General features: G+C 47.1%; 1 protein-coding gene across 3 annotated transcripts in view; it reads left to right on the top strand.

Moving 5' to 3' along the window:
• Positions 1-18,409, top strand: part of Cdhr3 (cadherin-related family member 3) — a 60,240-nt gene extending 41,831 nt beyond the window's left edge. The window contains exons 10-20 of one of the 3 annotated variants that reach the window (XM_063262750.1): positions 514-616; positions 1,595-1,693; positions 3,596-3,822; positions 6,217-6,388; positions 7,810-8,054; positions 9,981-10,162; positions 13,409-13,421; positions 13,550-13,582; positions 16,076-16,124; positions 17,622-17,773; positions 18,019-18,409. In XM_063262750.1, the coding sequence (XP_063118820.1) occupies positions 514-616; positions 1,595-1,693; positions 3,596-3,822; positions 6,217-6,388; positions 7,810-8,054; positions 9,981-10,162; positions 13,409-13,421; positions 13,550-13,582; positions 16,076-16,124; positions 17,622-17,770 (1,272 nt within the window). In that variant the 3' untranslated portion in view covers positions 17,771-17,773; positions 18,019-18,409. Of the gene's footprint in view, positions 1-513; positions 617-1,594; positions 1,694-3,595; positions 3,823-6,216; positions 6,389-7,809; positions 8,055-9,980; positions 13,583-16,075; positions 16,125-17,621; positions 17,774-18,018 lie in introns of those variants that run through there. The other 2 variants (XR_010052594.1, XM_039113160.2) reach the window with 2 other exon arrangements.
• Positions 18,410-25,596: the final 7,187 nt, after the last annotated feature.

Below are 25,596 nucleotides of genomic sequence, written 5' to 3'. Positions count from 1 at the left end.
ACCTCAATCCCCTAGAGAGCAATGGTGTCATAAAAATACCAATTTCTATTTGGGGGAAATTCATATTTTTCTTAGGTTCTTAATCCATATCCACTGTTTAAAAACATAGGGAGCACTGAAGAGCATCACCGTGTCCACAGTTTGATGTATTTTTCCTGTTTCATTTCTCTGTGGTTTCGTGTATATTTGTATAATTGTGTTAAATAACGGAGCTATTCCTGTATAAAAGGTTCAGTACTGGCTTTTCTTCCACTGACCTGAAAGTATGAACCTTATTTGTTGGGCAAAAGTGCTAGGTAAATGGGTATCCTTGGAGACATGTTTCTGGGCTGGTAAATCAGTTCTCTAGCGGTGGGTGTTACAGCATGGTCTCACAGCTCCTTGAGCACCCTGGCAAATGCTTTCCCAAAGGATGCTGGCAATTAACGTGGCCACTAACTGTATGAAAACAGATCTGTCAGTTCAACAATAGGGCTGTTTATCCCGTTTAATCTGTTGTCTGTCTTGACCTAGTTGATTGGTGATCTAGATTATGAAAATCCGAGCAACCTCGCAGCTGGCAATAAATACAGTGTGATGATCCAGGTGCAAGATGTGGCTCCTCCATACTATAAAAGCAAGTACCTTTTTACTTACTCCGTATGGCATCCCCATGGGCATCGACGATTAAACTGTACTCAGCACTTCCAGGTTTAGGACAGAGTCTCCCTGCTACACCAGTCGGTCCTCAATAGCTACTTCCTCTTGGCTGAGTTAGAGCACCTGAGTGTTCTAAGGGTCTCTCTGCCTCCAGTCTTGCTCCTTTCCCACACAGCTTCACCAGTTCTGCCAGTGATTTTGTTTTTTAGAAATGCCAATGTACCACTACCTGTCAAGTTCATGGCTGAACTCTTGGGTTTGGCACACCAGCACTTCTATGATCTAGCTGCTGCCTAACTCAATGGCTGCACCTCCCCACTCCTGCCAATGTCCCTTTCCTTCAGCTGCACCAAATCACTTATAGCTGCCCTGACAGACTCAAGGTGCTTTATATCAAGGTTGTTTTGTACATGCCTAGAACTCTTCCTCCCATTCCATACCCCTTCCCTTTCTGTACTATTCCAATTTTGCACTATCCTAATTCAACACTGTCCCTCTCTCCATACTATCCCCATATCTCATTGTCCACCATTAGACACTATCCCCCACTGCACACTATCCCACCCCACACTAGCCCACTGTCTCCTCATTCCATACCATCCCCCATCCCATACCACCCCCTACTGCATACCATCCCCCATCCCACACTATCCCCCTTTCCAAACCATCCCTGATCCCGCACTCTCCCCATCCCGCACTCTCCCCTGCTCCACACTGCCCCTGTCTTCATACTGGCCCACTCGCCCTTCTTAATTGCTGTCCGGCTCATCTCAGACTTTCTCCTCCAGGTTCCACAGTGCTTGTGCTTGTATCAGAGAACCTACAACTTGGTGTCTTGAAACCAGGTTCCCACCTGTATCCCAGAGCCCACGCACATCACAAGGAACTTTCAAAGTGCTCACAGAACAAATGAGTACAGGTTGTGATTTGGATTTGTTTCTATTTCCATTTTTAGAAAGCATCTACATTTCTATCCTAACACGCCCAGAAAATGAATTTCCTCTCATCTTCGAGAGGTCCTCCTACATGTTTGACGTGCCAGAGACAAGACCAGGTAGGTAGGGACCAAGTCCCAGGTCACAGACTCTTGCCAGGCATGGCTTCTCCTCTCCTTCTCCCCGACCCTCTCTCCACTCCCGTTACCCCTTTCTTTCTCTCCACACCACTCTTGAGTTGCTCTTGCCACTGTAGAGACCTCCAGGTGAAACACAGGTTTTGAAATCTTGATTAAACTGCGTTTTTCTGAATGCCCCGATTGCTTCCTTCTCTGTCTGCTTAGTTCTGTTAATCCTACAGTGTTTGGTGTTGTCAACTGAGTTTTTTCCTTGGGTCTCTTTCTTCTGTGGTTTTTAACCAGCTCACTGTCCACCAGTTGAAACGATTTCCCACTTCTCTAGTTTCTTTATCTAAAGTCAAAGTAAGAGTATTTCCTCCTTTTTCTTTACTTCACCGGCAGTCTTATTTTCTGCCTTTCTAATGGTACTTTGATTTTTATGGGCTATTGTCCCATTGAGACAAGATTCTCATGACTGACATAGTGGCACATGCCTGTAAGCCTAGAAATTGGGAGGTAAAGACAAGAGGAACAGGAATTTAGGGCCATCTGATCTTACATAGCAAGTTCAAAGTCAGCATGGACTATGTGAGACCCTGTGAGAAAACACACACACACACACACACACACTCACACACACACAGGGTGGGGAGACAGAGATGATAGATAGATAGATAGATAGATAAGCAGACAGATAATAGATGATAGATACATAGATACAGAGACAGATGATAGATAGATAGATAGATAGATAGATACATACATACATACATATATACATACATACATAGATGATTGATAGATAGATAGATGGACAGACAGACAGATAGATAGATGAGAGATAGAAAACAAGAACACACACATGAGGGACAGAGGAAGACTCAGAGACAGAAACAGAAAATCCTTGCTCCCAGCTTCACTTTCTCTCCATCTTCCCTGACTTGAAGATAGTAAGTGTTAGCTTTCTATGTTATCTGGTATATTCTGTCAAATATAACAGCTCCTCCCTAGCCATGTACCTTGGGCTCACGGGTATTCCTTCTCTAATGAAAAACAGAGCCAAATCAAAGGCAGAGCATCCTGCTAGTATTCCGGTTCACCTCATTCTCCTTATGGAAGTCTCTAGTTTCTGACATGACGTTTCAAAACAAAACAGAAAAAGATGATCCAGGGAGCACATCAGCTCCTCACCCTTTGCCCAGTGTTCTACATATTCAACAGGACCAAACCTTTAATGAATCCACTGATCCCACTACTGGGACGTTAGCCTTCTGTTACAGGTCACGCACTTGATGCTAGCCTGTAGGAGTGAATAGCAGGGTCTCCCCCGGACAAGAATGTAAGAATGAACTTCTACAAAACAAGAACTTCAGCAGCCATACCAACTCTTGTAAAATAAACAGGAAGAGCAGAACTTAAACATCTACCCTGGGCAGTCCTCAGTTGCTATGTTATTTTTCTAAAGACTTAAGTATTTTTATTTTATGTGTACAAACGTTTTGCCTGCAGGTATGTTAGTGCATTGTGTGAATGTCTGGTGCCTGCAGAGGCCAGAAGAGGGAGTCAGATCTCCCCAAACTGTTGTTACATATTGTTGCAAGCTGCCATGCAGGTGCTGACAATCAGATCTGGGTCCTTTGAAAGAGGGACAGGTGTTCTTACCCACTGAGCCACCTCTCGCTCCCCAGTAGCTCATTATAGAAAATCTGAAAACTCAAGAGACTTTTAGACAGCACTACTACCGAAAGTTGGGAGTGGGGATGGCATGTTCATTCATATCGTTCGAATATAATATAGTAAACATATGGACTTGTGACAACTAGGACGCTTCTAAAAGTCTACCAATGACAGTGAGATACCTCCCCCCAAGTCAGTACTAATGGTTGTACTCTATTCCTGCAGCTAGAACCCAGGTTGGGCAGGTGCGAGCGACTGATAGAGACTTCCCTCAGAGACCAGTGGTGTATTCTATATCCAGAGGAGGGGCCAGCCTCCAGTACCCAAACATATTTTGGATTAATCCCAAGACAGGAGAACTCCAACTAATTACTAAGGCAGACCATGAAACCACTCCTGTCTACATCCTCACGGTCGAGGCCACCAACGGCGAGGACAGGAGCTCAGTCACTGTGAGTGGGGCTGTTGGGTCTCCTATAGTTCACCCAGCTGATTGACTTGGGGTCCCCTCCATGCCTTCAGCATATGGCTATAGCAGAATGGGTAGATGAGGAGAAGAGGAAGAAGCAGTTCCCAGGACATAGAGATCCACAACTATCAGAGGTTCACAGTTGTGAGCAACTGAGAGAAGCCCTAAGACCTATGGCAAGACACTGGCATATCTACTGAAGCCACAAAGCCACTGTGTAGAGCCAAGTTCCTGCTAGGGCACTTGAAGTCTTGCTTTTCTTCTATGAGCTGGTGGTGAGTGGCAAGCTGCCAGAGCGGTTGGATTTGTCGTTCTTAATCTCCTCCTGAAGCAGCCGTGCCTGTTTCTGCCTCATGCCATGCACGCCTGATGGAGTAGATATTACTGCAATACTGTGACCCAAGATTGTATTGTGATGATAAAAATCATGTAGTGGCTATGGCTGAAGGAAAAAGAGGTACTCTTTGGCTCCTGGTTCTGAAAATTCAAGCCCATCTGTTTGTGCCGTTGGTGACAGTGGCATGTAGTGGGAATATACGTTTTAGATAATGCTCACATTTCAAGAGTCAGGAAGCAAGGAGAGAATGGGACAGGGTCTCACAATCCCATCGAGGGTGTCCCCTCAATGACCCGTGGACCTCCCACAAGCCCCACCTGCCATAGTTCTCACATTCCACAGCAGTAGCAGATTGGGCACAAGCCTTACCCACATCCAAACCACCACAGAAGCTGCTGAGGCACTGCTTCTCAGAGGTCCACGTTGAGGCCCCGTTGAACGCAGATTCTCAGTGCACAAGTGTGTGGGTCCTGAGTTCACATGCCACACCAGACATGCTTTCCGATGGGTGCTGGTGTCCCACACAAGCATCCCATGAGACCCTGGTGGGCCTGTGGGGTGATGGTTAGGATGATCTAAGGGCCACGTGACGCCCATAAATATCCATTAGTGAAGGGAAAAAGCATGGGGGAAGCGACTGGCAGCCCTGTGGGGAGGGACAGCAACTGATTTGCAATGAGGAGAATGAATTCATTTCTTAGTCGTGCTCCCAATCTTCCGAGAGGGTATGGACAAAGTTTATCTCTGTGACCCTGTTTCTGTGGAACGTCGAGTGATTAACCAATGCGGGATAGTTCAGTTCCTCTGGCGACCTGCTTTGAGCTAATGGGATGGTGTGCTCAGGGATTCAGGAGGCTCAACGCTGCTCTCCAGGGAAAGTTGGAGATAATTGCTGTATTTGTTAGGGTGTCCTTTTTCTTTATTATTTTCTTAAGACAGAAATGAATGGACTCCTGTCTGGAAGCTTGCTAGAGGGAATATTTCAATTTATTCCCCGTATTAGAAATAGCTGAAATCCCTACATTTCAAAAGTAGAATGAATAGGACTCGAAATTCATAAGCCTTTAAATAACGTGATGGGCCAAAATGGTCACATAAGTCCCTTTCAGGACTGATAATATGGGGTCCTCTGCTGGCAGGTGTCCCAGTCAGTTTGCCAGGCCTGACACTCAGCAATGACAGATCTACCTGCCGGCTTGTGGCAGACTCAGTGCAGGTCTAACAGCCCAGGACACGGGGAGACAGTGCCAAAGCAGGGCTTTGCTCTAACCACTTGCTTCCTAGGCCAGGCCGTATGGTACAGCCAGCTGAAGAACATAACAGAAACTGTCTGGGCCACATCCTCCAGGGACTTCAAGTGGTCTCAGGAAAATGGATCCAGGGTTGAGAACCACTGTGATGCACACCAAAGTTAGCAATTGAGTGCAGGTTCACAAGGGACAGTGCACGTGTGCAAGCACACACACACACACACACACACACACACACACACAGAGAGAGAGAGAGAGAGAGAGAGAGAGAGAGAGAGAGAGAGAGAGTGCTACACATACATACACACAGCAGAGAAGCTAACAGCCAGGGAATTGGAGCAAGACAAAACCACACTAAAATCTTAGCTCAGCCTCTCACTATCTGAATGGTTTTATGTCAATTACTTGCTGTCTCTGAGTTCCCTTTTCTCTCATCTGTAGATGGGAGTTATCATGTTCTCTCTCACACATGACATTAAATCAGCGAATTCATGCAAATTGCATATCCCACGCATTGAGTGCTCGCTAGGTGCGTTTTAGCTCCTAAGGATTGGGCTGATGAAACAGCTCAGCAAATAAAGGAGATAGCTGCCAAACCTGAAAACTTGAGTTTGTTCACTGGGATCCACATGGCGATAGGAAGGGAGGTCCAACCACAAATTGTCCTCTGACTTATGCCCCCAACACTCCCCCTACACACACACACACACACACACACACACACACACACACACACACACACCCCGACTTGCATGCAATAGTATTCTAAACCATTTTCTTGCTGTTCTAGGTTACTGTGAACATTGTTGGAGAAAATGACGAAAAGCCAATATGTACTCCAAATTTTTACTTCATGTCCATCCCAGTGGACCTAAAAGTTGGTACCAACATTCAGAATTTCAAGTTGACGTGCACTGACCTTGATTCTAGCCCCAGATCTTTTCGATACTCCATTGGCTCAGGTATTAGTATGAACAAAGCTGGGCCATCCGGGGAAGAACCAGGCAGTGGGTCTCTGCTCATACACTGCGGCCGGCACAGTGTTGGGCTGGGAAGGTATATTTTACATGAAGAATCCAAGGGTCCCTGTGCTTCCCAGTGCTGTCAGCTTCTCTGTCTCATCCAGTTCTCTCCAGGAACTTCCCACAACCAGACTCACCCCCACAGGGCTGTTGCAAAGCTCTAGGAAGGATGAATCCTTTTAATGGAATACTCTCCCCCAAATTCCCAGAATACAATGAATATATTTTTTTTTCTATTTCATCTCTTCAACTACCTCTTTTCTTGGAAAGAAAAAAAAGTGCCGTGGGGGAAGGGACTTCCAGGCCTCTCTCGGGATAGAAATAGATTAAATAGATTGAATGCTTTCTGAAACATGTCCTCAGCAATACTCCTCTGCTCCATTCATTTTCTCTCTTTAAAAATATGCCATTGCGGGAAGGAGGGGGAAAAAGAGCACCCCTCAATGGAAATGAGACCGAAATAGTTCATCTAATGAAGTGCCGGGGCCAGAGATTTAAACCCAAATAAGCAGAACAATTCCACATGAAAGGCTAAAGATCCGTCTCTGCCGCCCGCTGAGCCTAGCAGAGCAGTGGGAAATTTCTGAGCCACTGTGCCACAAAACCCAGGGGCAGACCGTGCCTGGAGACCGCAGCTGCTGTGGATGGAGCTAATCCACACTGAGTGTCCCTAGGACTTAACCGAGCATTTCGCTGCTAAGGAGTAAAAATGGCATCATCTGCTCCATTTCCTGGTTTTTCAGTCAGTATTGAGTCTGGAGACACTGGAGGATGAACAAGAGCCATGATCGGGCTGGAGTTCTCCCTGCCCTAGGCACCATCAGATTGTGGGCCCCAACAGAATTTTGTGCGTGCGTGCGTGCGTGCGTGCGTGCGTGCGTGGGTGCGTGCGTGCGTGCGTGCCTGTTTATGTTTGTGCACCCACTCAGCGCAGGCAGTGTGTGCGTGGGTTAGGAGGCAGGTGGGGTGAATTCACAAGGACCTGGGCCTGAAGTCCTTGTGATATCAGAAGGTTCCTTCCTTTAGAGGACTTTCGACCCTTGACACCAGGATAGCCAGACAGGCTCCACAAAAGGCATAAAGGGAACATGGTCCATGATTACGGCATGGCTCACTCTGCGGTCTTGCTGTCCACATACCAGGACAATTAACTCTCCCCCTGGTGGCCCTAAGAGAGGGGCACTGTGGCTCTGTATCCAGTGCATCCTCACTTGCAAGATATCACAAACGAAACCCTATTACATAAAAAACAAAGTGCAGAAATTTGAGGGAATTAAAAACAAGTGCAGTTTTCTTCTGAGTCTTTATTTTACCCTCTTTTAAATTCTTTTACCCACATTCTTGCGTCAAATCTCCTTTAGGCAACATCAACAATCATTTTGCCTTCTCTCCCAATGCTGGCTCCAACATCACACGCCTGCTGCTGGCATCCCGCTTTGACTATAGCATCCTTGATACAGTCAGGGACTACAAATTGCTTGTCTACGTCACCGATGACAACTTGCTGTCTGGCAGAACAAAAGCCAAGGCTCTTGTTGAAACAGGGACAGTGACTCTGAGTGTTAAAGTCATTCCTCACCCGGTCACAACCATCACAACTCCCAGGGTAAGAATCTGAGACCTGTAATCTCCAGCCATAAGTCCTTAGAATTTATAGCAATAGACCCAGAAGTGTGAGGCAGACAGGGAAAAAAAAGTTGAGACCTTTGTTTGGAAGGGCCATTGATTAGCAGATGGAAATATGTGTAAGGGCGTGGACACAGATTAATGGTATGCACCTTTAATCCCAGCAGGCAGAAGCAGGTAAATCTCTGAGTTTGAGGCTACCCTGGTCTACAGATTGAGTTCCAAAACAGCTAGGGCTACACAGAGAAAACATGTCACAAAACATGCACTTGCACACACACACCACACACAAAACCAAACAAACAGAAGGCAAAAGAAAAAAAAAGGGCAAGAAAAATAGACCCCGGAGCGTAGAGATCAGAGGAATCCCACTGGCTTTCTTTTGTATAGTAGTGAACAGCCTGGCAGGAGCTGGGAAGGAGGAAAGATTTACTTTGGTTCATAATTTAGCAGGCAGGAGTGTGTGGTCGAGGAGCCCCCTCATCTCATGACTTACAAGAAGCAGAGAGCTGGAAGGGGCCAGAAGGCAGGTATAGCCTTTGAAGGCACACTTTCAGCCAGGGTACCTGTAGCAAGGCCCTGCCTCCTAAACTTGGAGGGGAAGGGCTTTCATTTTTAATGTATTCAATGGCAGATTCCTTTATGCTTAAATTATGCTCGTGTGTGTGTATGCTTGCATGTGTGTATATGCAACACCTACATGTAGATGCCCATGGAGGCCAGAAGAAGGCACTGGGTTTCATGGAACTGGAGTCACCTAATGTGGACAATAGGTACTCTTAACTGTTTAAACATCTCCCCCAGCTACTCCTTTTGAGATTTTTTATGGCATTTATTTATTTATTTATTTATTCATTCATTCATTCAGTGTTTGTGCATATATATGTATTTGTGTGTATATGTGTGTATATGTGTATATGTGTGTATACATGTACATGTATGTATATGTGCGTATGTATGTATATATGTGCATATGTGTATTTGTGTGTATATGCGTGTATATGTGTGTATATGTGTACATGTGTATGTGCACATGTGTACATGTGTGTATGTGTATGTGTGCATGTATGTATATATGTGTTTATGTGTGTGTGCATGTGTGTACGTGTGTGTACATGTATGTGTGTGTGCGTGTGTATACTCCCCCACACATGTGGAAGTAAGAGGATAACCTGTAGTAGTCAGTGCTCTTTGCATACCAGGTGGACTCTAGAAATCAAATCTAAGCCATGGGGATTGGCAGCAAGCTCCCTTACCTACTAAGCCTGTGGGGGTTTCATACTCAAACCACAACAAACATGGAGGACCTTTACTGTGCGGAAAGCTGGCAGGCTTTCCTTAGGAAGAAATTGCCAAGTCTCTTAGGTTTACAGCAAACGGACCTCGACATTTCCAATTCCGAAATCTCCATGACTTGTTGGTTATCTGTCTTCCACTCTAGGAAGCAGATTCCGAACTTGAAGTCTCACTGTGATCACAGCCCCACTCATCTGGCAGTGGCAGCTGGATCGAGTGAACACTGAAAAGCTTACAAGGTATAAAAACAAGAACAAAAACAGCTTTCATGGCTCCTGCCTTCCCAGTGAGAGACAGTGGCTAAATTAGTCCCTGGATTATGCTGCGTTGCAACAGAGAACTAGCTTGTAGACCCTGTAGATGTAAGGGAGGGGAAGAGAGACAGACAGTGTACTTAAGCTAGGAGCTGATACACACTTCCCCAGTTTTTCTGGGTTCGGATCTAACGGATAGAAAATAAAGAGGTCAGAGCTGGAAGCACCAACTATAAGCTCACAGATGTGGAATCTGCAGAACAGGAGGGAAGAGTGCCGAGACACTTCACACACTGCAAGACTGAATGTCAAAGGCGCTTCCACCCCTCTCACGCTCCCTTTCTCTGTCCTTCAAGCCCAGGATTACCTACCAGATCCGCAGGGAAAACATATTCTCTCCATCTGCATGGTATGTGCCATTCATCATCACTCTGGGCTCCATAGTTCTTGTCGGTCTTCTGGGGTCCCTGATGGTCCTGCTGGCCAAAGCAGTCTACAGACATTGCTCCTCCATGACCAGGAAGGACAAGAAACCTCTGTGAGTTCTGGGGGGGGGGGCTGAGACTTCCCTTGTTTTTGCTTGTTTGTTGCCTTTGTTTTGTACAGGGCAGGGTACGCAGCTTGAAGGGGAGAATAGAAGATGAAGGGATAGAATTCTAGCTGCCCTTGGGCCTTGTCACCTGTGAGGCCAGGACCATGGCCTTTGGCTTTCTCTGGCAGCTTACTCCAGCCCTGATGGGATTTAGTAAGTAGGCTTCCAGTGACCTTGCCCTGGACAAGCGCTCCTGAAAAGCCCCGTTGTGAGTAGCAGTAGAATATAATGTGCTCTTCTCTGCAGAGTATTTCTAGAAAGGGATGGGACTAAAGGAAGCAAACTCTACCAACAACAATGCAACAGATTAGAAAATTAAACTTTGAGTGCCGCTTAGGCCTTTATGTCATTAGACAATCTCCGTTCTCTTGCGTGTGACTCTCATCTCTCGCCATCTGGGAAACACACAGTAGTTGCATGCCAGGTTTCCCTCCTCCCTACTCTCACTTGCTCAGACATGTGATTCCTAAGAGAACCTGTGCGTGTCACACACTTCTCCCGGGGCCAGATATATCCTCAGTAACTCTTACAGCCAGAGCACAATGGCTGTGAGCCAGGATTTTTAGAGTTGGTCAAGTTCCAGGTTCAAATCTAAGCTCTCTCATTTCCTGGGCACCTGACGTTGGGCACATGAAACTCTCTCTGGAAAACTACCTGAGCAAATGCAGAGAGAGCCCTGGGTAGAGTTCCTGACACCAAGCTAACACTTGCATGAGCAATGGTTTTGAAGTGGCTGCAGTTTTAACTTCATAGCCAAGACCCAGTGAGCTCATGATTCTAGACCCCAAATTTAACCAAATGCCCAAATGTCCTGGGAGCTGGGTGCCCTGGCGTTCAGGGTCTCTCAGTGGCAAAGAAGAAGTGAGTGATAAGACTCAGATGCCTCTTAAGAGTATTTGAAGATTAACCATGACTACCAAGGGATTTTACGTATCTGGATGTCAGATGGTTTAAAGGACATTAGCTTAAAGCTGTGTGTTGCTTTCCACCGTATTTATCAGGGGAAGTTTGCACTGTTGGAAACCTTGACTTCGGGTAAGAAATCCTTGAGCATCTACTGAAATTTTAAAAAGACATTTTTTGTCTGCAGTCTGTTTACAAATGACTAAGAGAAAGACAGAAAAAGAGTACCTTGTTTCTAAAAGGGTCGCATCTGTGCATGTGAGGATGATGATGTCTCATGTGAGTAGGCCTTTTAAAAAGATGTATAGTGACCCAAAAGGCATTGCAACTTACATGCAAATTACAGCTATGTGGTAAATATGCATCTTGAACCTGGCTGTTCCTATTTGCATTCTAAGTACAGTTTTCATCATGGCCCAATTCAAAAGAGAAAAATAGCTAAAAATTCAGACTCACACTTGTGCTCTCAGAAAGTTAGCTGTACCATGTGGCAGTCAACACTTGTCAAAGAGTGAGGAATAAAATTAGAAATTTTGAACCCAAGACTTGTATGAGAAGGGCATTAACACCCAGTCTAGCTCCTTCATGTTATAGGAAACTGAAGCTGTCAGCCCTCTAGCCTCCCTGCTGTGAGACAACATCTCTGCTCTGATGGCTACTGGGGAGAAAATGGGCAAAGAAGAATGGGTCGGTTGTGTCAATGGAATGGTTTTGCCTTCACCAAAGTCACTGTATTCCTGGAGTTGTAAGAAGCAATAGTTTCAGCTTCTAGACCCTCTGTAGTTCCAGGCTATCAACTGCCAAACTGCTTGGTTTAACACAGCTAATAGCCAGAACTTTTTGATCCCCATCCCTAGCCCATTTTCAGACTAGTCCCCAAATTCCAAGAAAGCGGTTGCCTGGAGGCCCTGCATTAACATGTGTGCATATCTACGTGGAATACTGTCTGGTCAACTAATGCCTATCCTTCCCCCGCAGGATAAAGAAAGGAGGTATGTATGTACAGTGCATGCTCTTATGGTCCGCTTGCGATCTTTTGCTTGCTCTTTTATACTGCGCTAAAAGGCTCAAACTTGGGCTCAATCGGGGAATATCCATGTCTTTAATGGGGAAGCAAAAAGCATCTATTGCTGGATCAAAGAAGGGCAGGGTGCAAAGATACACAGTGCAGGATGCAGGGTGCAGGGTGCAGGGTGCAAGGTGCAGGGTGCAGAGTGCAGGGTGCAGGGTGCAGGGTGCAGAGTGCAGGGTGCCTTTGGCTTACTTGGTCCACTCACTTGGGCCTTGCCTACTTTCTACCCATGTTCATCTCTAGCAGACTCAGTTTAATCATCTAGGCCTCTCCCAGGGAACCTAGCTCATCCTTAGTAGGGATATGCACTACACACGGCCAGCATTTCCTGACTGCTGCCCGTGGAGGGGGTGGCTGCTCCCAATGACAGTGAGTGCTCAGTCTTGAACAAGTGCCTCTTCTGTAGGAACACTGACACGCTCTTCTCAGATTGCAATGGATTTGATCATTGCTCACATGGTTCATTAGGTCAGACTAATTAATTGGTCAATTGAGCAAGATCTACTGAGAGTCCCAGGCCCAAGGAGATATCTCATCGGAACCTGGGCAAAGAGTTGTCACCTCAAGGCTGCTCCAAGCTATGGGGAGAGACAGGACATAGAATGTACAGTACTATAATTTTAAAAAAATGTTTGCTTAAGTCATTGTATCCATGGGGCATGCAGATACGCACAAAGTGCATAAATGCAGGGTTCAGACTTTGATTATAATGGTTATTGATCACATAGAGAAAGTGTGTCTTAATAACAGAAATGTCATAGACTAGCTTGATTCTTAGTTTTTTAACTAGATTTACTCATTTCATTTTTGTGTATATGTGCATATAAGCATGCTTGATGCCCTCAGAGGTCAGAAGACAACATTAGAGCCCTTGGAGTGGAGTAATGGATGGTTGTGAGCCACCATGTGGGTGCTGGGAGTCAAACCTGGGTCCTTTGCATGAGCAGTAAGTGCTCTTTACCACTGAGCCATCTCTCCATCCCCAAACTCAGTTACTTTTAATCTGGATATCGGGAATGGATGTCAAAAATCACTTGTTATGAACAGGTAGTCTTTTTTTCCATTTGAGAGCTAACTTTCTAAGACCAGTATAAATAATCCAGAAAGAGTTTTGGTATTTTAATCATGTGCTGCCCATACACATGTATGTTTTCTAAGAAACCTGAAGGCTGTCAAGTAACAGGTGTGCAGCCAAACAAACAAAACACCAGCAATAGAACAAAAACAAGAGCTTTGCTCTGCCTGTGAGACTGAAGTCCGTCTGCTCAGGGAAATTCCACCGTGAGCAGAATGTTAAGGTCAGTTTAGCATCTAGGAAGCTTCAACGCTGCCTTGTTCTTTCCCCTGCAGACACAAAGAGTACGAAGAGTACGAAGAGAGAGGCCATGGTGGTAAGTGTGGTCAGTCACAGGAACCCTGCCTGGGAGCTGGGTAGTGTCACCCGGCCTCTGTCTGCACACGTAGAGAACCAGGCTCTGGCAGAGCATTTGTGCATTCTGGGAGGTTCATGCATTTGGCCACTGACATAGCTTCATGACAAGATCCTGATAGGATTCTTTCCCTCACTGGACATGTCTGCTCATATATTTGCTCTGGGTTTCATAAGTATTGAGTTGTGGTATTTATTATCCACACCAGCTCTCCAACAGGGTACGCTGGGGAAGCAGACAGAGCTTAAAGACCAGAACAAGTGTTGCAATGTTCCACAGGATTTAATTTTTTTCTCAACCCTTCCACAACCTTGCAAGAAAGTAACAAAGAAAGTCCACAGCTTGGGTCTGGTCTTGGCTTCACCTACCCCTTAGCCACATGAGCCTGTGGACCCCCAAGCCTTTGGAAGCTGTAGATTCCTCACCATGAAATGGGAGGAAGGACAGCCACTCCAAGACAATACCTGGGAAAAAATCTCATAAAAACAGACAGATGTCTCACTATGTGCTGCACACAGGCTGGCTAGAGTCACACCTTCATTGTCTTACTTTTCTATTGCTGGGATAAAACACTAAAGCAACTTAAGTGATATATGTGGGGCCCACAGTTCCAAAGGATTTGAGTCCATGACCATCAGTGCAGGAAGCATGGCAGCAGGCAGGCAGGCATGGCACTGGGACAGTAGCTAAGGGTTACATCTTGAGACACAGCCATGGGGGAGAGGGAGAGGGGATTTAGGGGGGATGGGAGTGGCTTGGGCTTCTGAAACCTGAAAGCCCATCCCCAGTGACACATCTCACTTAACAAGACCACACATCCTAATCCTTCCCAAACAGTTCTACCAGTTGAGGACCAAGTAATCAAACATATGAGGCTATGGAGGCCATTCTCATTCAAACCAGCCCTCTAACCCTCCTCCGCTGTCTCTTACTGAGCCTGATAGACTCATCAGGAAGAGATAAAACTTAATAACTGCCCTTATCTCCTCCCTGCTTCCCCCAGGACAAACCTTGCTGTGATCTAATGTTTATCACGGGGAGGGATGGCAGTCAGTACTGCTGAAGGGAGATTTTTGCTTTACACTCAGTATCTTACTGCTTCTCCTTTCAGGTTAGTCTACTAATGGGAGCAAGGACAGCTTTTGGCCTCCAAGGTCTTACCATCTAAAAGAAGCACCCTAGGGAACCTGGGCAATGCCATGCATAGATGGCCTTAAAACTGTGCCATGTTGATCTATTAAATAAATAAACCTTCATGACATAAAATGTGGGGCTTCTTAGAGATGATCTAGTAGTTGAAACACATGAGATTCTTACTTCTCTTCAGCACCCAAAAGCTATGGGGAAGTGGATAGATGGTAGCTGTCGGGAAAAGCCACATTGAAAAGACTGCCACTCCCTAAGTAGCTTCTTACTAGCCTGCTGGAGACCTTGTTTTTGCCATTTTGGGGGGTCGGTATCATAGAGTGAAAGGCTATCCATGGATTGGGGACAGGCACCTAGACAAAGCTCAGAGTTGAGGGATGCCATACAATACTGTCTTAGTTAGGGTCTTATTATTGTGAACAGACACCATGACCAATGTAAGTTTTATAAGGGACAACATTTAATTGGGGCTGGCTTACAGGTTCTGAGGTTCAGTCCATTATAATCAAGGCAGAAACATGGCAGCATCCAGGCAGGCATGGTGCAGAAGGAGCTTGAGCTCTACATCTTCACCGGAAGGAAGCCAGGAACAAACTGAGCATCCTCAGGCAGCTAGGAGGAGGGTCTCCGAGCCCACCCTACAGTGACACACTTTCTCTAACAAGGCCACACCTTCTAATAGTGCCACTCCCTGTGCCAAGAGAAGGCAAACCATCACAAATAACAATCATGGAGGGTGGGGCTTAGGGAAGGCCTAGCTGTGGTTCTGTTGGCTTTTGTGAGGGCCATCAGTAAGGCAAGGTAGGTAGCTGCAGGGCAGAGTACCTGGCTGGGATGCCAAGGCCTAAGGTAAGTGCTCCTGTGACGTGCTTCCAGCTCTGCCTGGCAGTGATGCCCTGAGGTAATGTGAATCTTAGTCCTCGATGCTTGCGTCCCATAGCATCTGACGCGTCTCTTATCATAGCCATGTGTCTTCATTGTGGCCCCTGTTGCTCAGTGGCAAGTTAAGTAGACAGACATTCCTGCTTGGTTCACCATGGTGTCCCTAACCTATGGCCCAATGGCTGTTGAATAAATTAATATCTCAAAGCTTGTTTTGAGCAAGGAAAGCCAGGCGTGGTGGTAAAAACCTGTAATTTCAGCATTTGGGAGGTAGAATCAAGAAGGGCAGACCTGGCCACATGTCAAGTTCAAGACTAGTCTGGGCTTAGCATTGTTTACAAAAAAGAAGAGCTCAGCCTGTGAGGATGGGTAGCCTTGGTTGGGGAGAACCTTGGGATTGTGCTTGAAACTGTCTCTTTGCCTTAGGAATCTATCCAGATGAACTCTGTCTTTGATGGAGAAGCCGTAGACCCAGGTAACCAAAAGGACACCACTTATGGGAATGCTTCGTGTGTTCTGGGCTCGAAGAGTTGGGAAGAGTGTCTAGTATCCTTCTCTTAAGTACTGGTCAGCACCTTGGCCCCTCATCCATAATGTGAGGCTGACCATTTTAGGCTATAACTTGGCTGAGAAGGGTGCAGAGTGGCGCTGGGACAGACCTGTGGGCGTGGCTTGCCTCCCTCGCCCCTCCCCTTATGCCTCCGCCGCTTCCCACCTGCAGGCTTGCTCTCTAGGGTGTTATTTCCTCCCCCACCGCCTATTTACAAACTAGTAAAGGAAAGCAGTGAACTCAAGAAGTCATAGTCTTTTTCCCTGCTCACTGATCCTCTCTCACCTACCCGGCCCTTCCTGCACGCATCTAGTGCCCTCTTAATAGTAGCAGAAGTGGCAAGTTTGGCTCCCCCACCCCCAGACCGGGGCCAAGAACTTGGTTGACACGATGAACATAAGGTAAAGCTGGCCTCCAGAGCTCTCATTGCCCCCTGAAATCAGCTCCAAATTTAGCTCCTTTACACACATCCCTCCGCTTACAAAGGCTCAATTATAGACGCGAATAAAGGGAAGGAAACCAAATTCAGGAGGCGAGTGTGCTGGCTCCCTGCCACCCTCATATGCAAACGGCTTCAGTCCTCAGAAGGAGGATGGCTCTTCTCCAGTGAGAAGCCGCTGCTGTTGGAATTAAATTTCCCTCTATTATTAGGTACTTGTTACCATAATGTGCCCACATTAGCATAAGTGCTGGTGGGATCCTGAGCCGAGAGAGGCCACTTGTGCTGCTTTGCAGTGGCAGGAGCCCGGCTTGCCTCAAACCCAAGCGCACAAAGAGAAAGCCAGGGAGGACTTCTGCGGTTCTTATGTGCCTGAGAGAAGAAAAGGGGGCAAGAAATGAGCCAACTGGCCTAATGTGAACAAACACATCAATTAGCGTCTGCTGGCTCTGACACAAGAAAAATGGCTGCCCCTCCTCATCCCCAGATCAGTTTGTCTGTGTCTACACTCTCTGCCAGCCCGGTGGAATCAAAGGCTCCAGCACTTACTTAATGAATTCCTTTTTATGGAGGATACAAGGATCTTTTAAAACAAAAATAAATCAGATCCTATTGGGTAACCCCACTAGAAATTGAACCTAATTTAAGTGATGGTCACAAGGAACTCAAAATTTACATGGCCCCCTCATCCAGCTGAGCCTGCAAACCTTCCTATCTAGAGAAGTCTCGTGTGTGTGTGTGTGTGTGTGTGTGTGTGTCTGTCTGTCTGTCTGTCTGTCTGTCTGTCTGAGCTGCACAGCTTGGGGGAAAGGCAGACATTGAAAGACTGACTGGGCTCCTCACAAACTGCTTTCCACCCCAGGGGTGGGTGGGGGTCATACCTTTCCTCATCCTTCCTGATCATCAGAACAGGGGGGAAGTAGGTAAAAGCAGAATTGTTCAGTTTTTTGTTTCGTATGATTTCTTTATTATCTGCCCTCTAGTTACCGGGGAAATATATGAATTCAACTCAAAAACTGGTGCCAGAAAGTGGAAAGGCCCGTTAACCCAGCTGCCCAGTTGGCCTGAGCCCAGCACCCAGCCCAGAGGCACAGCTGGAGAAGCCTCAGTCCCTAAACACACAGGGAAATAACAGGTGTGTATTTGCCAGCCCCTCACGAGGGCTGGGGCGAGCCTGTGTGTGTGACGAGGCGGGGGTGTGCCTCCTTAAATTTCACAGGGACAGTAGCAGTGTTTGGTACAGGGGCACAGATGTGGGTTGAAGGCATTCAGGTAACCAGGGTCCCAAATCTGCCAAAACATTTAAAAATAGTTCTGAAATGGGGTTTTAGAACATAACGGTCCTTTTCCGAAAAGGCATAGAGATTTTTTTCTCTCTAGGCTCACAGCTACCCGGGTTCATGATGAGAGAGTGCCTACATTTGAATGCCAAGTCGCCCCCTTACGGTCTTCTGTTCTTCTCCTCCGTTCTTCACAGTGGCATCCAGGCAGCCCTTTCAGCCCAGCTTCCCAGCTCGTATCCTCTAATATGTCTGTCCTTGTGTTCACTTATAAACACAGCTCAAGGGCTGGAGAGATGGCTCAGTGGAAAGAGAGAGCACTGATTGCTCTTCCAGAGGTCCTGAGTTCAATTCCCAGCAACCACATGGTGGTTCACGACCGTCTGTAATGGAATTTGATGGCCTCTTGTGGTGTGTCTGAGACAGTGACAGTGTAAATAAATAAATAAATAAATAAATAAATAAATAAATAAATACAGCTCAACACCATACACCTTTGCAAAAGACCATGAGTCGTTTTTTAAAGACATAGACAGTACACTGTGAGACATTCATTTGGGAAGAAGAAATACGATGTTATTATTTTATTTTACTTCGTTTTATTTGGAGGTGTCTTGCATTTGGCAAAGCAAGCCGATGTGAGATGTTTACCCTGTTAGTATGCAGGCGTCTCCCAGAGACAACCACTCTTCTCTTCCTCATCATAGATGAGTTTTGCCTTTTAAAAACCCATCGAAGTGGGAGACCATCATGCTGAGCTCACAACAGTGATCTATCCGATGCCGTGATGCGCTTCTACGGCTTTGCCCCAGTTGGAGGAGGCAGAGCGACAGCTGGACGCTGCCTCCGAACTCTAAGGTGGTGGCTCCCGTGTATACCAGCGTCAGGGACTGAGAGGTCCAGTTGCCCTGCTTCCTTGCTGACTCTTGGGATTGTCGGTCCTTTGCGTTTTACCTATTCGAATGAAGATGACTCATGGGATGAAATACAGTTTTTCAAAGCTGAAATAATACCGGTCTGAAATAATATAACCCCTGCCTGCTTCTTCCCATTTCCTGCCATCAGGTCTAAGTGTATACACACAAGGAAGCTCTACCCAGTGGTAGACCCCCAACTTCCTGTGGGCCTGAACACTGAGCTGAAAGTGTCGCAATAGAACTGAACAGGAGCTTTGCAGCAGAGCCTTAGAAATGCTGCACAGGCCTCAGCTGCTCTCAGTGTCTTGTTCCCCAACTTGCGGAGGCCTTAGTGCAATAAATACCAGCAAGAGTCCGTGAGGATCCATCTCTACAGCAACCCACTTCCCCACTGTGGAGGGTCCACAGCAGAAACCCTCCAGCAGACGAAGACCTCAGGCAGAGAGCACAGTGGCAGGTTTTCTCTGTGTGCCTGAGCTGGCGTGGCCTCTTAGGAAAAGCAGACGTTTGTAAAACTGACCTAGCTGGAGACATGATTTATTAATAACACTGGGCTGCCAGGGAACTCCCTTGAATGGGTATAAATCTTGCAAAAGAAGGTTGAGCCATTCCCTCGTGGGGGTTAAAGTGGGTGAAGTGATGGCTTTTTTTTTTTTTTTTTTTTTTTAAGTCTGCAGAGTCCTGACTCAAACACTTTCTTCGGAAATTCTCGGCATTCATGCAAGTCAAATGAAGCTCTCTGACAGCATGCAGGCTGCTGGGGCTTCATAGCAGTTTACCAGACCATTAAGGATGTAGAAAGTTGGATGTGGGGAGCTCTCTGCTCTCTGCGAGACCAGCAGGAGACCAGGCTTTAAGAGACCCCAGGTTTGAGTGAAGAACAGAGCTGAGTGTCCTCAGCTGAGACCAGAGGAGCCCAAGGAATGGGGCAAGGACAGCTGGAGGCGTCAGAGGAGAGCGCAGCTATCCCCACCTCCTGCTGCGTATTTGGCCTCATGAGTTTGAGGTCCACGGCTGAGAACCCAAAGACTAGCTGCCTGCCCTTCGTCTGCCACGACAGACTGTAGGCTGTGGGTGAACTGTCTCATTTCATTTTTCTAAAAACTATTTCCTTCAGTGTCTATCTGAAAGGCAAATTGACCCAAGCATTGAATCTCCTTTGTAGAGTAATAGGTAGCTCAGAATTGTGTGTGCGGGTGCGTGTGTGTGCATGTGTGTGTGCGTGTGTGTGCATGTGTGTGTGCTTGTGTGTGTGTGTGTGTAGTGTGTGCGTGTATACATGTGTGCGTGCCTATGTATATGTGTTTACTTACTGAGGAGACTGTCAAAAAGTACCTGAGATGCCCAAGTGGAGGACAGCCTCAGATGATGTAACCGTACACCCATGTGTTGATAAATCCTGTGGCCAAATGGGGCTTTTAAATCTGGATCCCATGAAAAAGTCAAGTGAGGAGGGAAGGGAGACCCAGATCACCCAGACTTTCCTATGTGTCGCCCATCTCAGGACAAACTGTGGCACTTGCTCTGTGGTAATAACCCAAGACAAGTTGACCAGCTCACAGAGGAGACCAGGGATCTTGGTGCAGTGGTGAGCATCTGTGTCAACCCCATCACTCCTTCCCCTCAAACAGCCCCCTCTGCTCTCCTTTCTTACCTCACGCGTACATCTTAAGAACTGAATGAGGGCTGGAGGAAAGTAGACGCGGGCCAGCACAGTGTCTGAAATAAGACCTTGAACCTGGGAGGGTGTTAAAGATGGGAAGAAATCGAAGTTGAGGATTAGTTTTGAGCATATATCGAAGCACTAAACTGCCGTTTGATGTGTTCTCAGGTTATACTTGTGTTATGCAGCCTTGAGTGGTCACCACAGTATGTAGCAAGCATTCAGCAAACGTTTGAAGGACTGGGCTGAAATCAGGTAGAGTTGAGGTGTGCTTTCTACCAACATATGGTGGCCCCAGCTTCTAGATCTAAATAAACAGACCCATAATCAGCTAGCTGCTACCAAGTGTTACAAAGTAAGAGGACACCATTCTGAGCTGCGAGGACATAGCTCAGACATAGTGGTGAACATAGCAGTGTTTATGTTCTAATGAGGGGTGAGAGCCATGAAGTAAATTGTGGCTGGGCCATATATAAAAATAGATCTGACCCACAACCTTCCCAGTGAAGTACCTTGCTTACCCACAGTTCTCAGCCCAGGAAGCTGCCTGCTGAGTATCAGTGGGGGCAAGATGACTGTTGCCACCACAGTCTAGGCTGCTAAATGTCAAAATAGGCCACAAGTGGGTGGGCCTTGGTTCTAACTGAGGACCAATCAGAGAAAAGCAAAGACACACCAATCCCACCCACAGCTTCTCCAGACCAGCAGCCTCGAACAGAGCATACCTGAAGAACCCCACCTCCACCACCATTACAGTGTGTCTGACTCCATTAACAGTCTTTGCTTTTCCCTTGAGACTTCATCTATAATTCTATTGAGAGAAGGAAACTGTACACATTTATAGATGATATATTAATGGTATTTACTACCTTGAGAAAAAGCAGGTGTTCCAGTGGACCAGGAGCCCTACCCTAAAGAGAAGCTCAGGGAAGGCTCACACAGTGAAGGGGAGACTCTGTCAGTGTGGAGGGGACCATTCAGATACCTGAGAAGAACCTTCCAGACAGAGAGCTATGGGGTGTTGGGGACATGACGTCATAGGTGTTTGGAGAGGAGTTTGCACATTCCGAGGGCCTTGTGGGTTGTTACCATGGCTTTTTCTCCCAAAGCGATGGGGAGCCATTACAGCCCCTGAGGGGCTGAAAGCGTCACTGATTGCTGACGTGAGACCAGATGTGAAGAGAGCAAGGACCCACATCGAAGGAGAAGACCAATGAGTAGTTATTGGATTAATCTAGACAGGAGACAGTGGTGGCTTGGGCCAGGCAGCAGAGATGGGGACCGTGGAAATCTTACAGCTCTGTTTTAGAAGTAGGGTCTCAGATAAGAAGTAAGTGCTGGGTTCTCTCGGGGGCTGTTCCTGTATCAGGTAAAAGGTCCTTTGTGGACTCTCCCCAAGTAGTATATTACACGAAGACTTCCCCTGAGGGCGACACCTGGTATCTAGCCCACCATAGCCATTGCCCTGGAGATGTACTGGCAGGGTAGAGAACCCTCTGTGCTTCTGCAGCACTGAATTTCCTGCCAAGATTCTAAGCAATGCTACCAAGACACAGAGAGACAAGTTTGGTCAGGGCTTCTTAGTCAGAATTCCTCACCCGACTCCACGAAAGGCTAAAGGCTTCTTGCTCAACCCAAATAAGCAGTATGTTGGATCAGCTCAGTGCAGAAAAGGACAGTTCTGCTTGCCTGCTTCCTACTGGGGACCTGAGCTACAAGGAGACAAGCTCGCTTTTGCGCATGACTCCACATACGTTCTTTGGAAGCCAGCACTCAGGGCTTGAAATGGTGCAACCTTCTGTGGCTGTAGGTGCAGATCAGAATTTTCCAGACTCCTAGTCTTGGGTCTGGAAAACCAACCCAGAATTTCTCTTCTAGAAGTCTCCTAACCACAGGGGGGCAGGCACGCTTAGAAACCTTGTCATCTTTCTGCATAGAGTCTAGAGGAGAAGCAGCCCAAACATGGAGTGAGCAAGTCCGAGTTCTAGACCTCAGCACGCTCAGAAACGTTAACGTTCTCACGAAGCAGCCTGTTCTGGTTGTGGCTTCCTGGGAGCTGGCACAGCCGAGGTTGGTTAATCTGATTTATAGGCAAAGCTCACAAGAGCTCCACGCCGGCACTGCCCGTCTCATCTGTTCATCCAGTCAGGGCGCACGCACTCACTCCAGCTGGCGTGCCAAGGGGCTTTTCAAAAGTAACCGTTTCATTGGGATTCAATTCACACGCCATAGGATCCAGTGGGGTTGACTGTATTCACAAAGCAATGCCATTAGCACCCCAATTTAATCTCCAAATGTTTTCCCCGTGCTCGTGAACAGTCATCTACCAGGCATTACCACCTGCTAATCATCTTTCTGTCTTACGGATTTGCCTATTAAGATATTTCATATAAATGGGCCCCTTAACTATTTATCCATCTCTGTTCTTCATGCTTCACTTAACACAACGTTTCCAAGGTCCAGGCACATCTTAGGGGTATTAGTACGTCATTCGTTTCCTAGCTACGTAAGTCAGAGTTCATTGCATGCATGCACCATGTATTCCTTCATTCATTAGTGGCTGTTTATTTTGGTTGTTTCCTTCTTTTTGATACAGGGAATATTGCTGCAATGAACACTATCCTACAGGCTTTTGCATGGATGCTGTTCTTATTTATTTGGGGCATGTGTCTCAGAAAGGGATTAACAGGTCACATGGTAACAGCTTTTATGAGATGCTGCCAAATTGCATCTCACAGTAGCTGCTCTGTTGCACGTTCAGCCCAGAAGTGCATGAGGGTCTTGCAAGGATCTTGAACAGATAGGTGACAGTTTGTCAGTATGGCCTCACAGTGTGGCATTTGACCTTTCCAAGATCCCATCCAGTTGGCTTGAGGGGCCAGGCCTGGTCTGGAGTACCACCCACACCAGCACACACACACACACACACACACACACACACACACACCACCCACAGCAGTCTGCAATCTGCTGGACAAGCCTCTGGGTTACCATGGTCTAATAAGTGAGACCTCGCCCCACCTGATTGCTAGCTCTCACAGCATTTTCTGAGTAGGGTCCGAGTTTCATCTCCTTAGTACAGATGAGAAAGTGAAGTTTGGAGAATATACTTAGGAGCCAAGAGCCAGGAAGTCAGCTGAGCGGTGTGTCCTCTGCCTATATGGGGAAGGCTCAACTGTGAAGGCCTTTGATTTGTGTTCTGAAGGTGTTAGATGATCAGACCCTAAATGAATCTTTTGACTGAAGAGCCTCACACAGCCCTGCCCAACCCAGGACTTTGCTTTGGATGGTGTAAAAAGGAAAAGTGTCTGCAAAGGGTGGGACCAGCTCTCCTGTTCTCACCGCCTTACAGCTGGCTCTCCTGACTCCTCACCAGAGCCCGTTGTACTGTGCTGCCCAGGAGAGGTGCAGCATGCTCTCCCAGAGTGCCCGAGCAGGTGAGGGGCGGGGCCAGCTCGAGGCAGCCCTTGGACATCAACATGGCCCCAGGCAGCAGCCCAGACCAGGGACATCTGCATGGTCTTTGGTGGTAACATGGGCCACAAACATTGACTCAAACCTCCACTGGGGCATGACCACAGGCTCAGACATGGCACTCAGCAGCAGCACCGGCATGGACATCACCGTGGCCTCAGATGGGAGCACAGGCCTCTTATATCAGCCTGTTCCTCACATCCTCGAGTGTCTCCAGTTCCTCTTTTTTCACAGTGCACAAATCCGTCTGCTTCTCCTTAGCTCTCCCACATACTTATACATCATAGTGGCACCCAAGATGAGAGGACCACATGGCATACATGCAACTCAGCAAACGCAGGTTCTTCTTGACTCAGGCGCCTCTCAAGGCAGAGGAGAGCCAGGAGACTTTCTCTCCTAGGCTGAAGGGAAACAGTTACTTATGTCTGCCAGCAGAGGCACTGCCCCTCTTTTGCTCCTTTCCTTCACCTGTCTGATCCAGATCTGCTTCTGGGAAAGTCTTTCCAGGTTGGTCACTCTCCAATTTTGTGCAGGAGCTTCCAGGGCCTGTGGTCTCAACACTTTCAGAGGCAGCCTCAGACACCCAAGGTCAGAACCTGGCTTGTTGCCATCTCCCCCAAACCACAGCAGAAATTTGGTTATTGGAAACCAGGAGATGCTGCCCAAACCTGGAGGGGAGACAGCAGCCGGCTACCCACAAGTGGTCTTTTCCAGGAAGGCTCCAGGACAGTTAGCATGGCCCTCTGCCAAGCAAACTATAGCTATTGACCAAAGCAGCACCCCCCAAGCTGGTCTTTTCGCAAATTAATCAGTACTGTGACACAGTAAAGGAGGTTGTAGTAAGTCACAGTGTGGGCATCTCTAAGGACACTCCTGGATTCTGTTCTTTTAATGACATCTTTCTGCAGATTCAAGAGAATGAAGGTCCCAAATTCTGTCATGGCTGTCACCATGTTTATATGAATGTCCCTGTGGTAATTCAAAGCACTTTCCACCTATGTCTGCTACATGCTGGGTTACCTGAAAGCTTTCGGATCAATCTTTCTGCTTGGTGTGTGCCCTTGAAGGCACTACCTAGCAGAGAACAGAAGCTCGGAAAGAGCTAGCAATGGTTCTTAACCTGGCTGGGAGTCAGCACAACACTACAGTGGTAGGAAGGTTCAGAACCTTAGTGCCGCCAAAGGCTTCATAGCCGGTCCTGTGGCAGAAGATTTCAAAGGGCAGGGTTGGGGTTGAGTCAGATGCGAAGAGAACACTCTGCTCTGGGTGTCTTGAACATCCTGAGGGTTAAAGGAGGCCTCCAGGATGGGGACTTTGATAGGGAATAGGTCATAGTGTCACTGACAGGAGATAGAAATAAAAGGGGAAGAAAGAGGAAGAAAAATGGGGACAAGAAGAGAGACCTGAGGTAGGGGCTATAGCTGGTGGCTCTCCTGCTGGGAAGTCCCATGCCTGGAGTGGGGCTGCCAGAAGCAAGGATGATTTCATTCTCTCAAGCAGGACCGACAAAGGGCAACTGAATCACACAGGATTTCTTAAGAAATAAAAATTCCTAGCACACCCCTGGGGCCTCGGGGAGAAAAACCGACAACGTGTTGATTGAAAACAGACCTAGCCATGCCTG

Source organism: Rattus norvegicus, chromosome 6 (assembly GCF_036323735.1).
Source record: "Rattus norvegicus strain BN/NHsdMcwi chromosome 6, GRCr8, whole genome shotgun sequence".
Taxonomy (NCBI): Eukaryota; Metazoa; Chordata; class Mammalia; order Rodentia; family Muridae; genus Rattus; species Rattus norvegicus.
The sequence above is the reverse complement of the archived record's forward strand: the minus strand, read 5'-3'. Positions and strand labels throughout refer to the sequence as shown.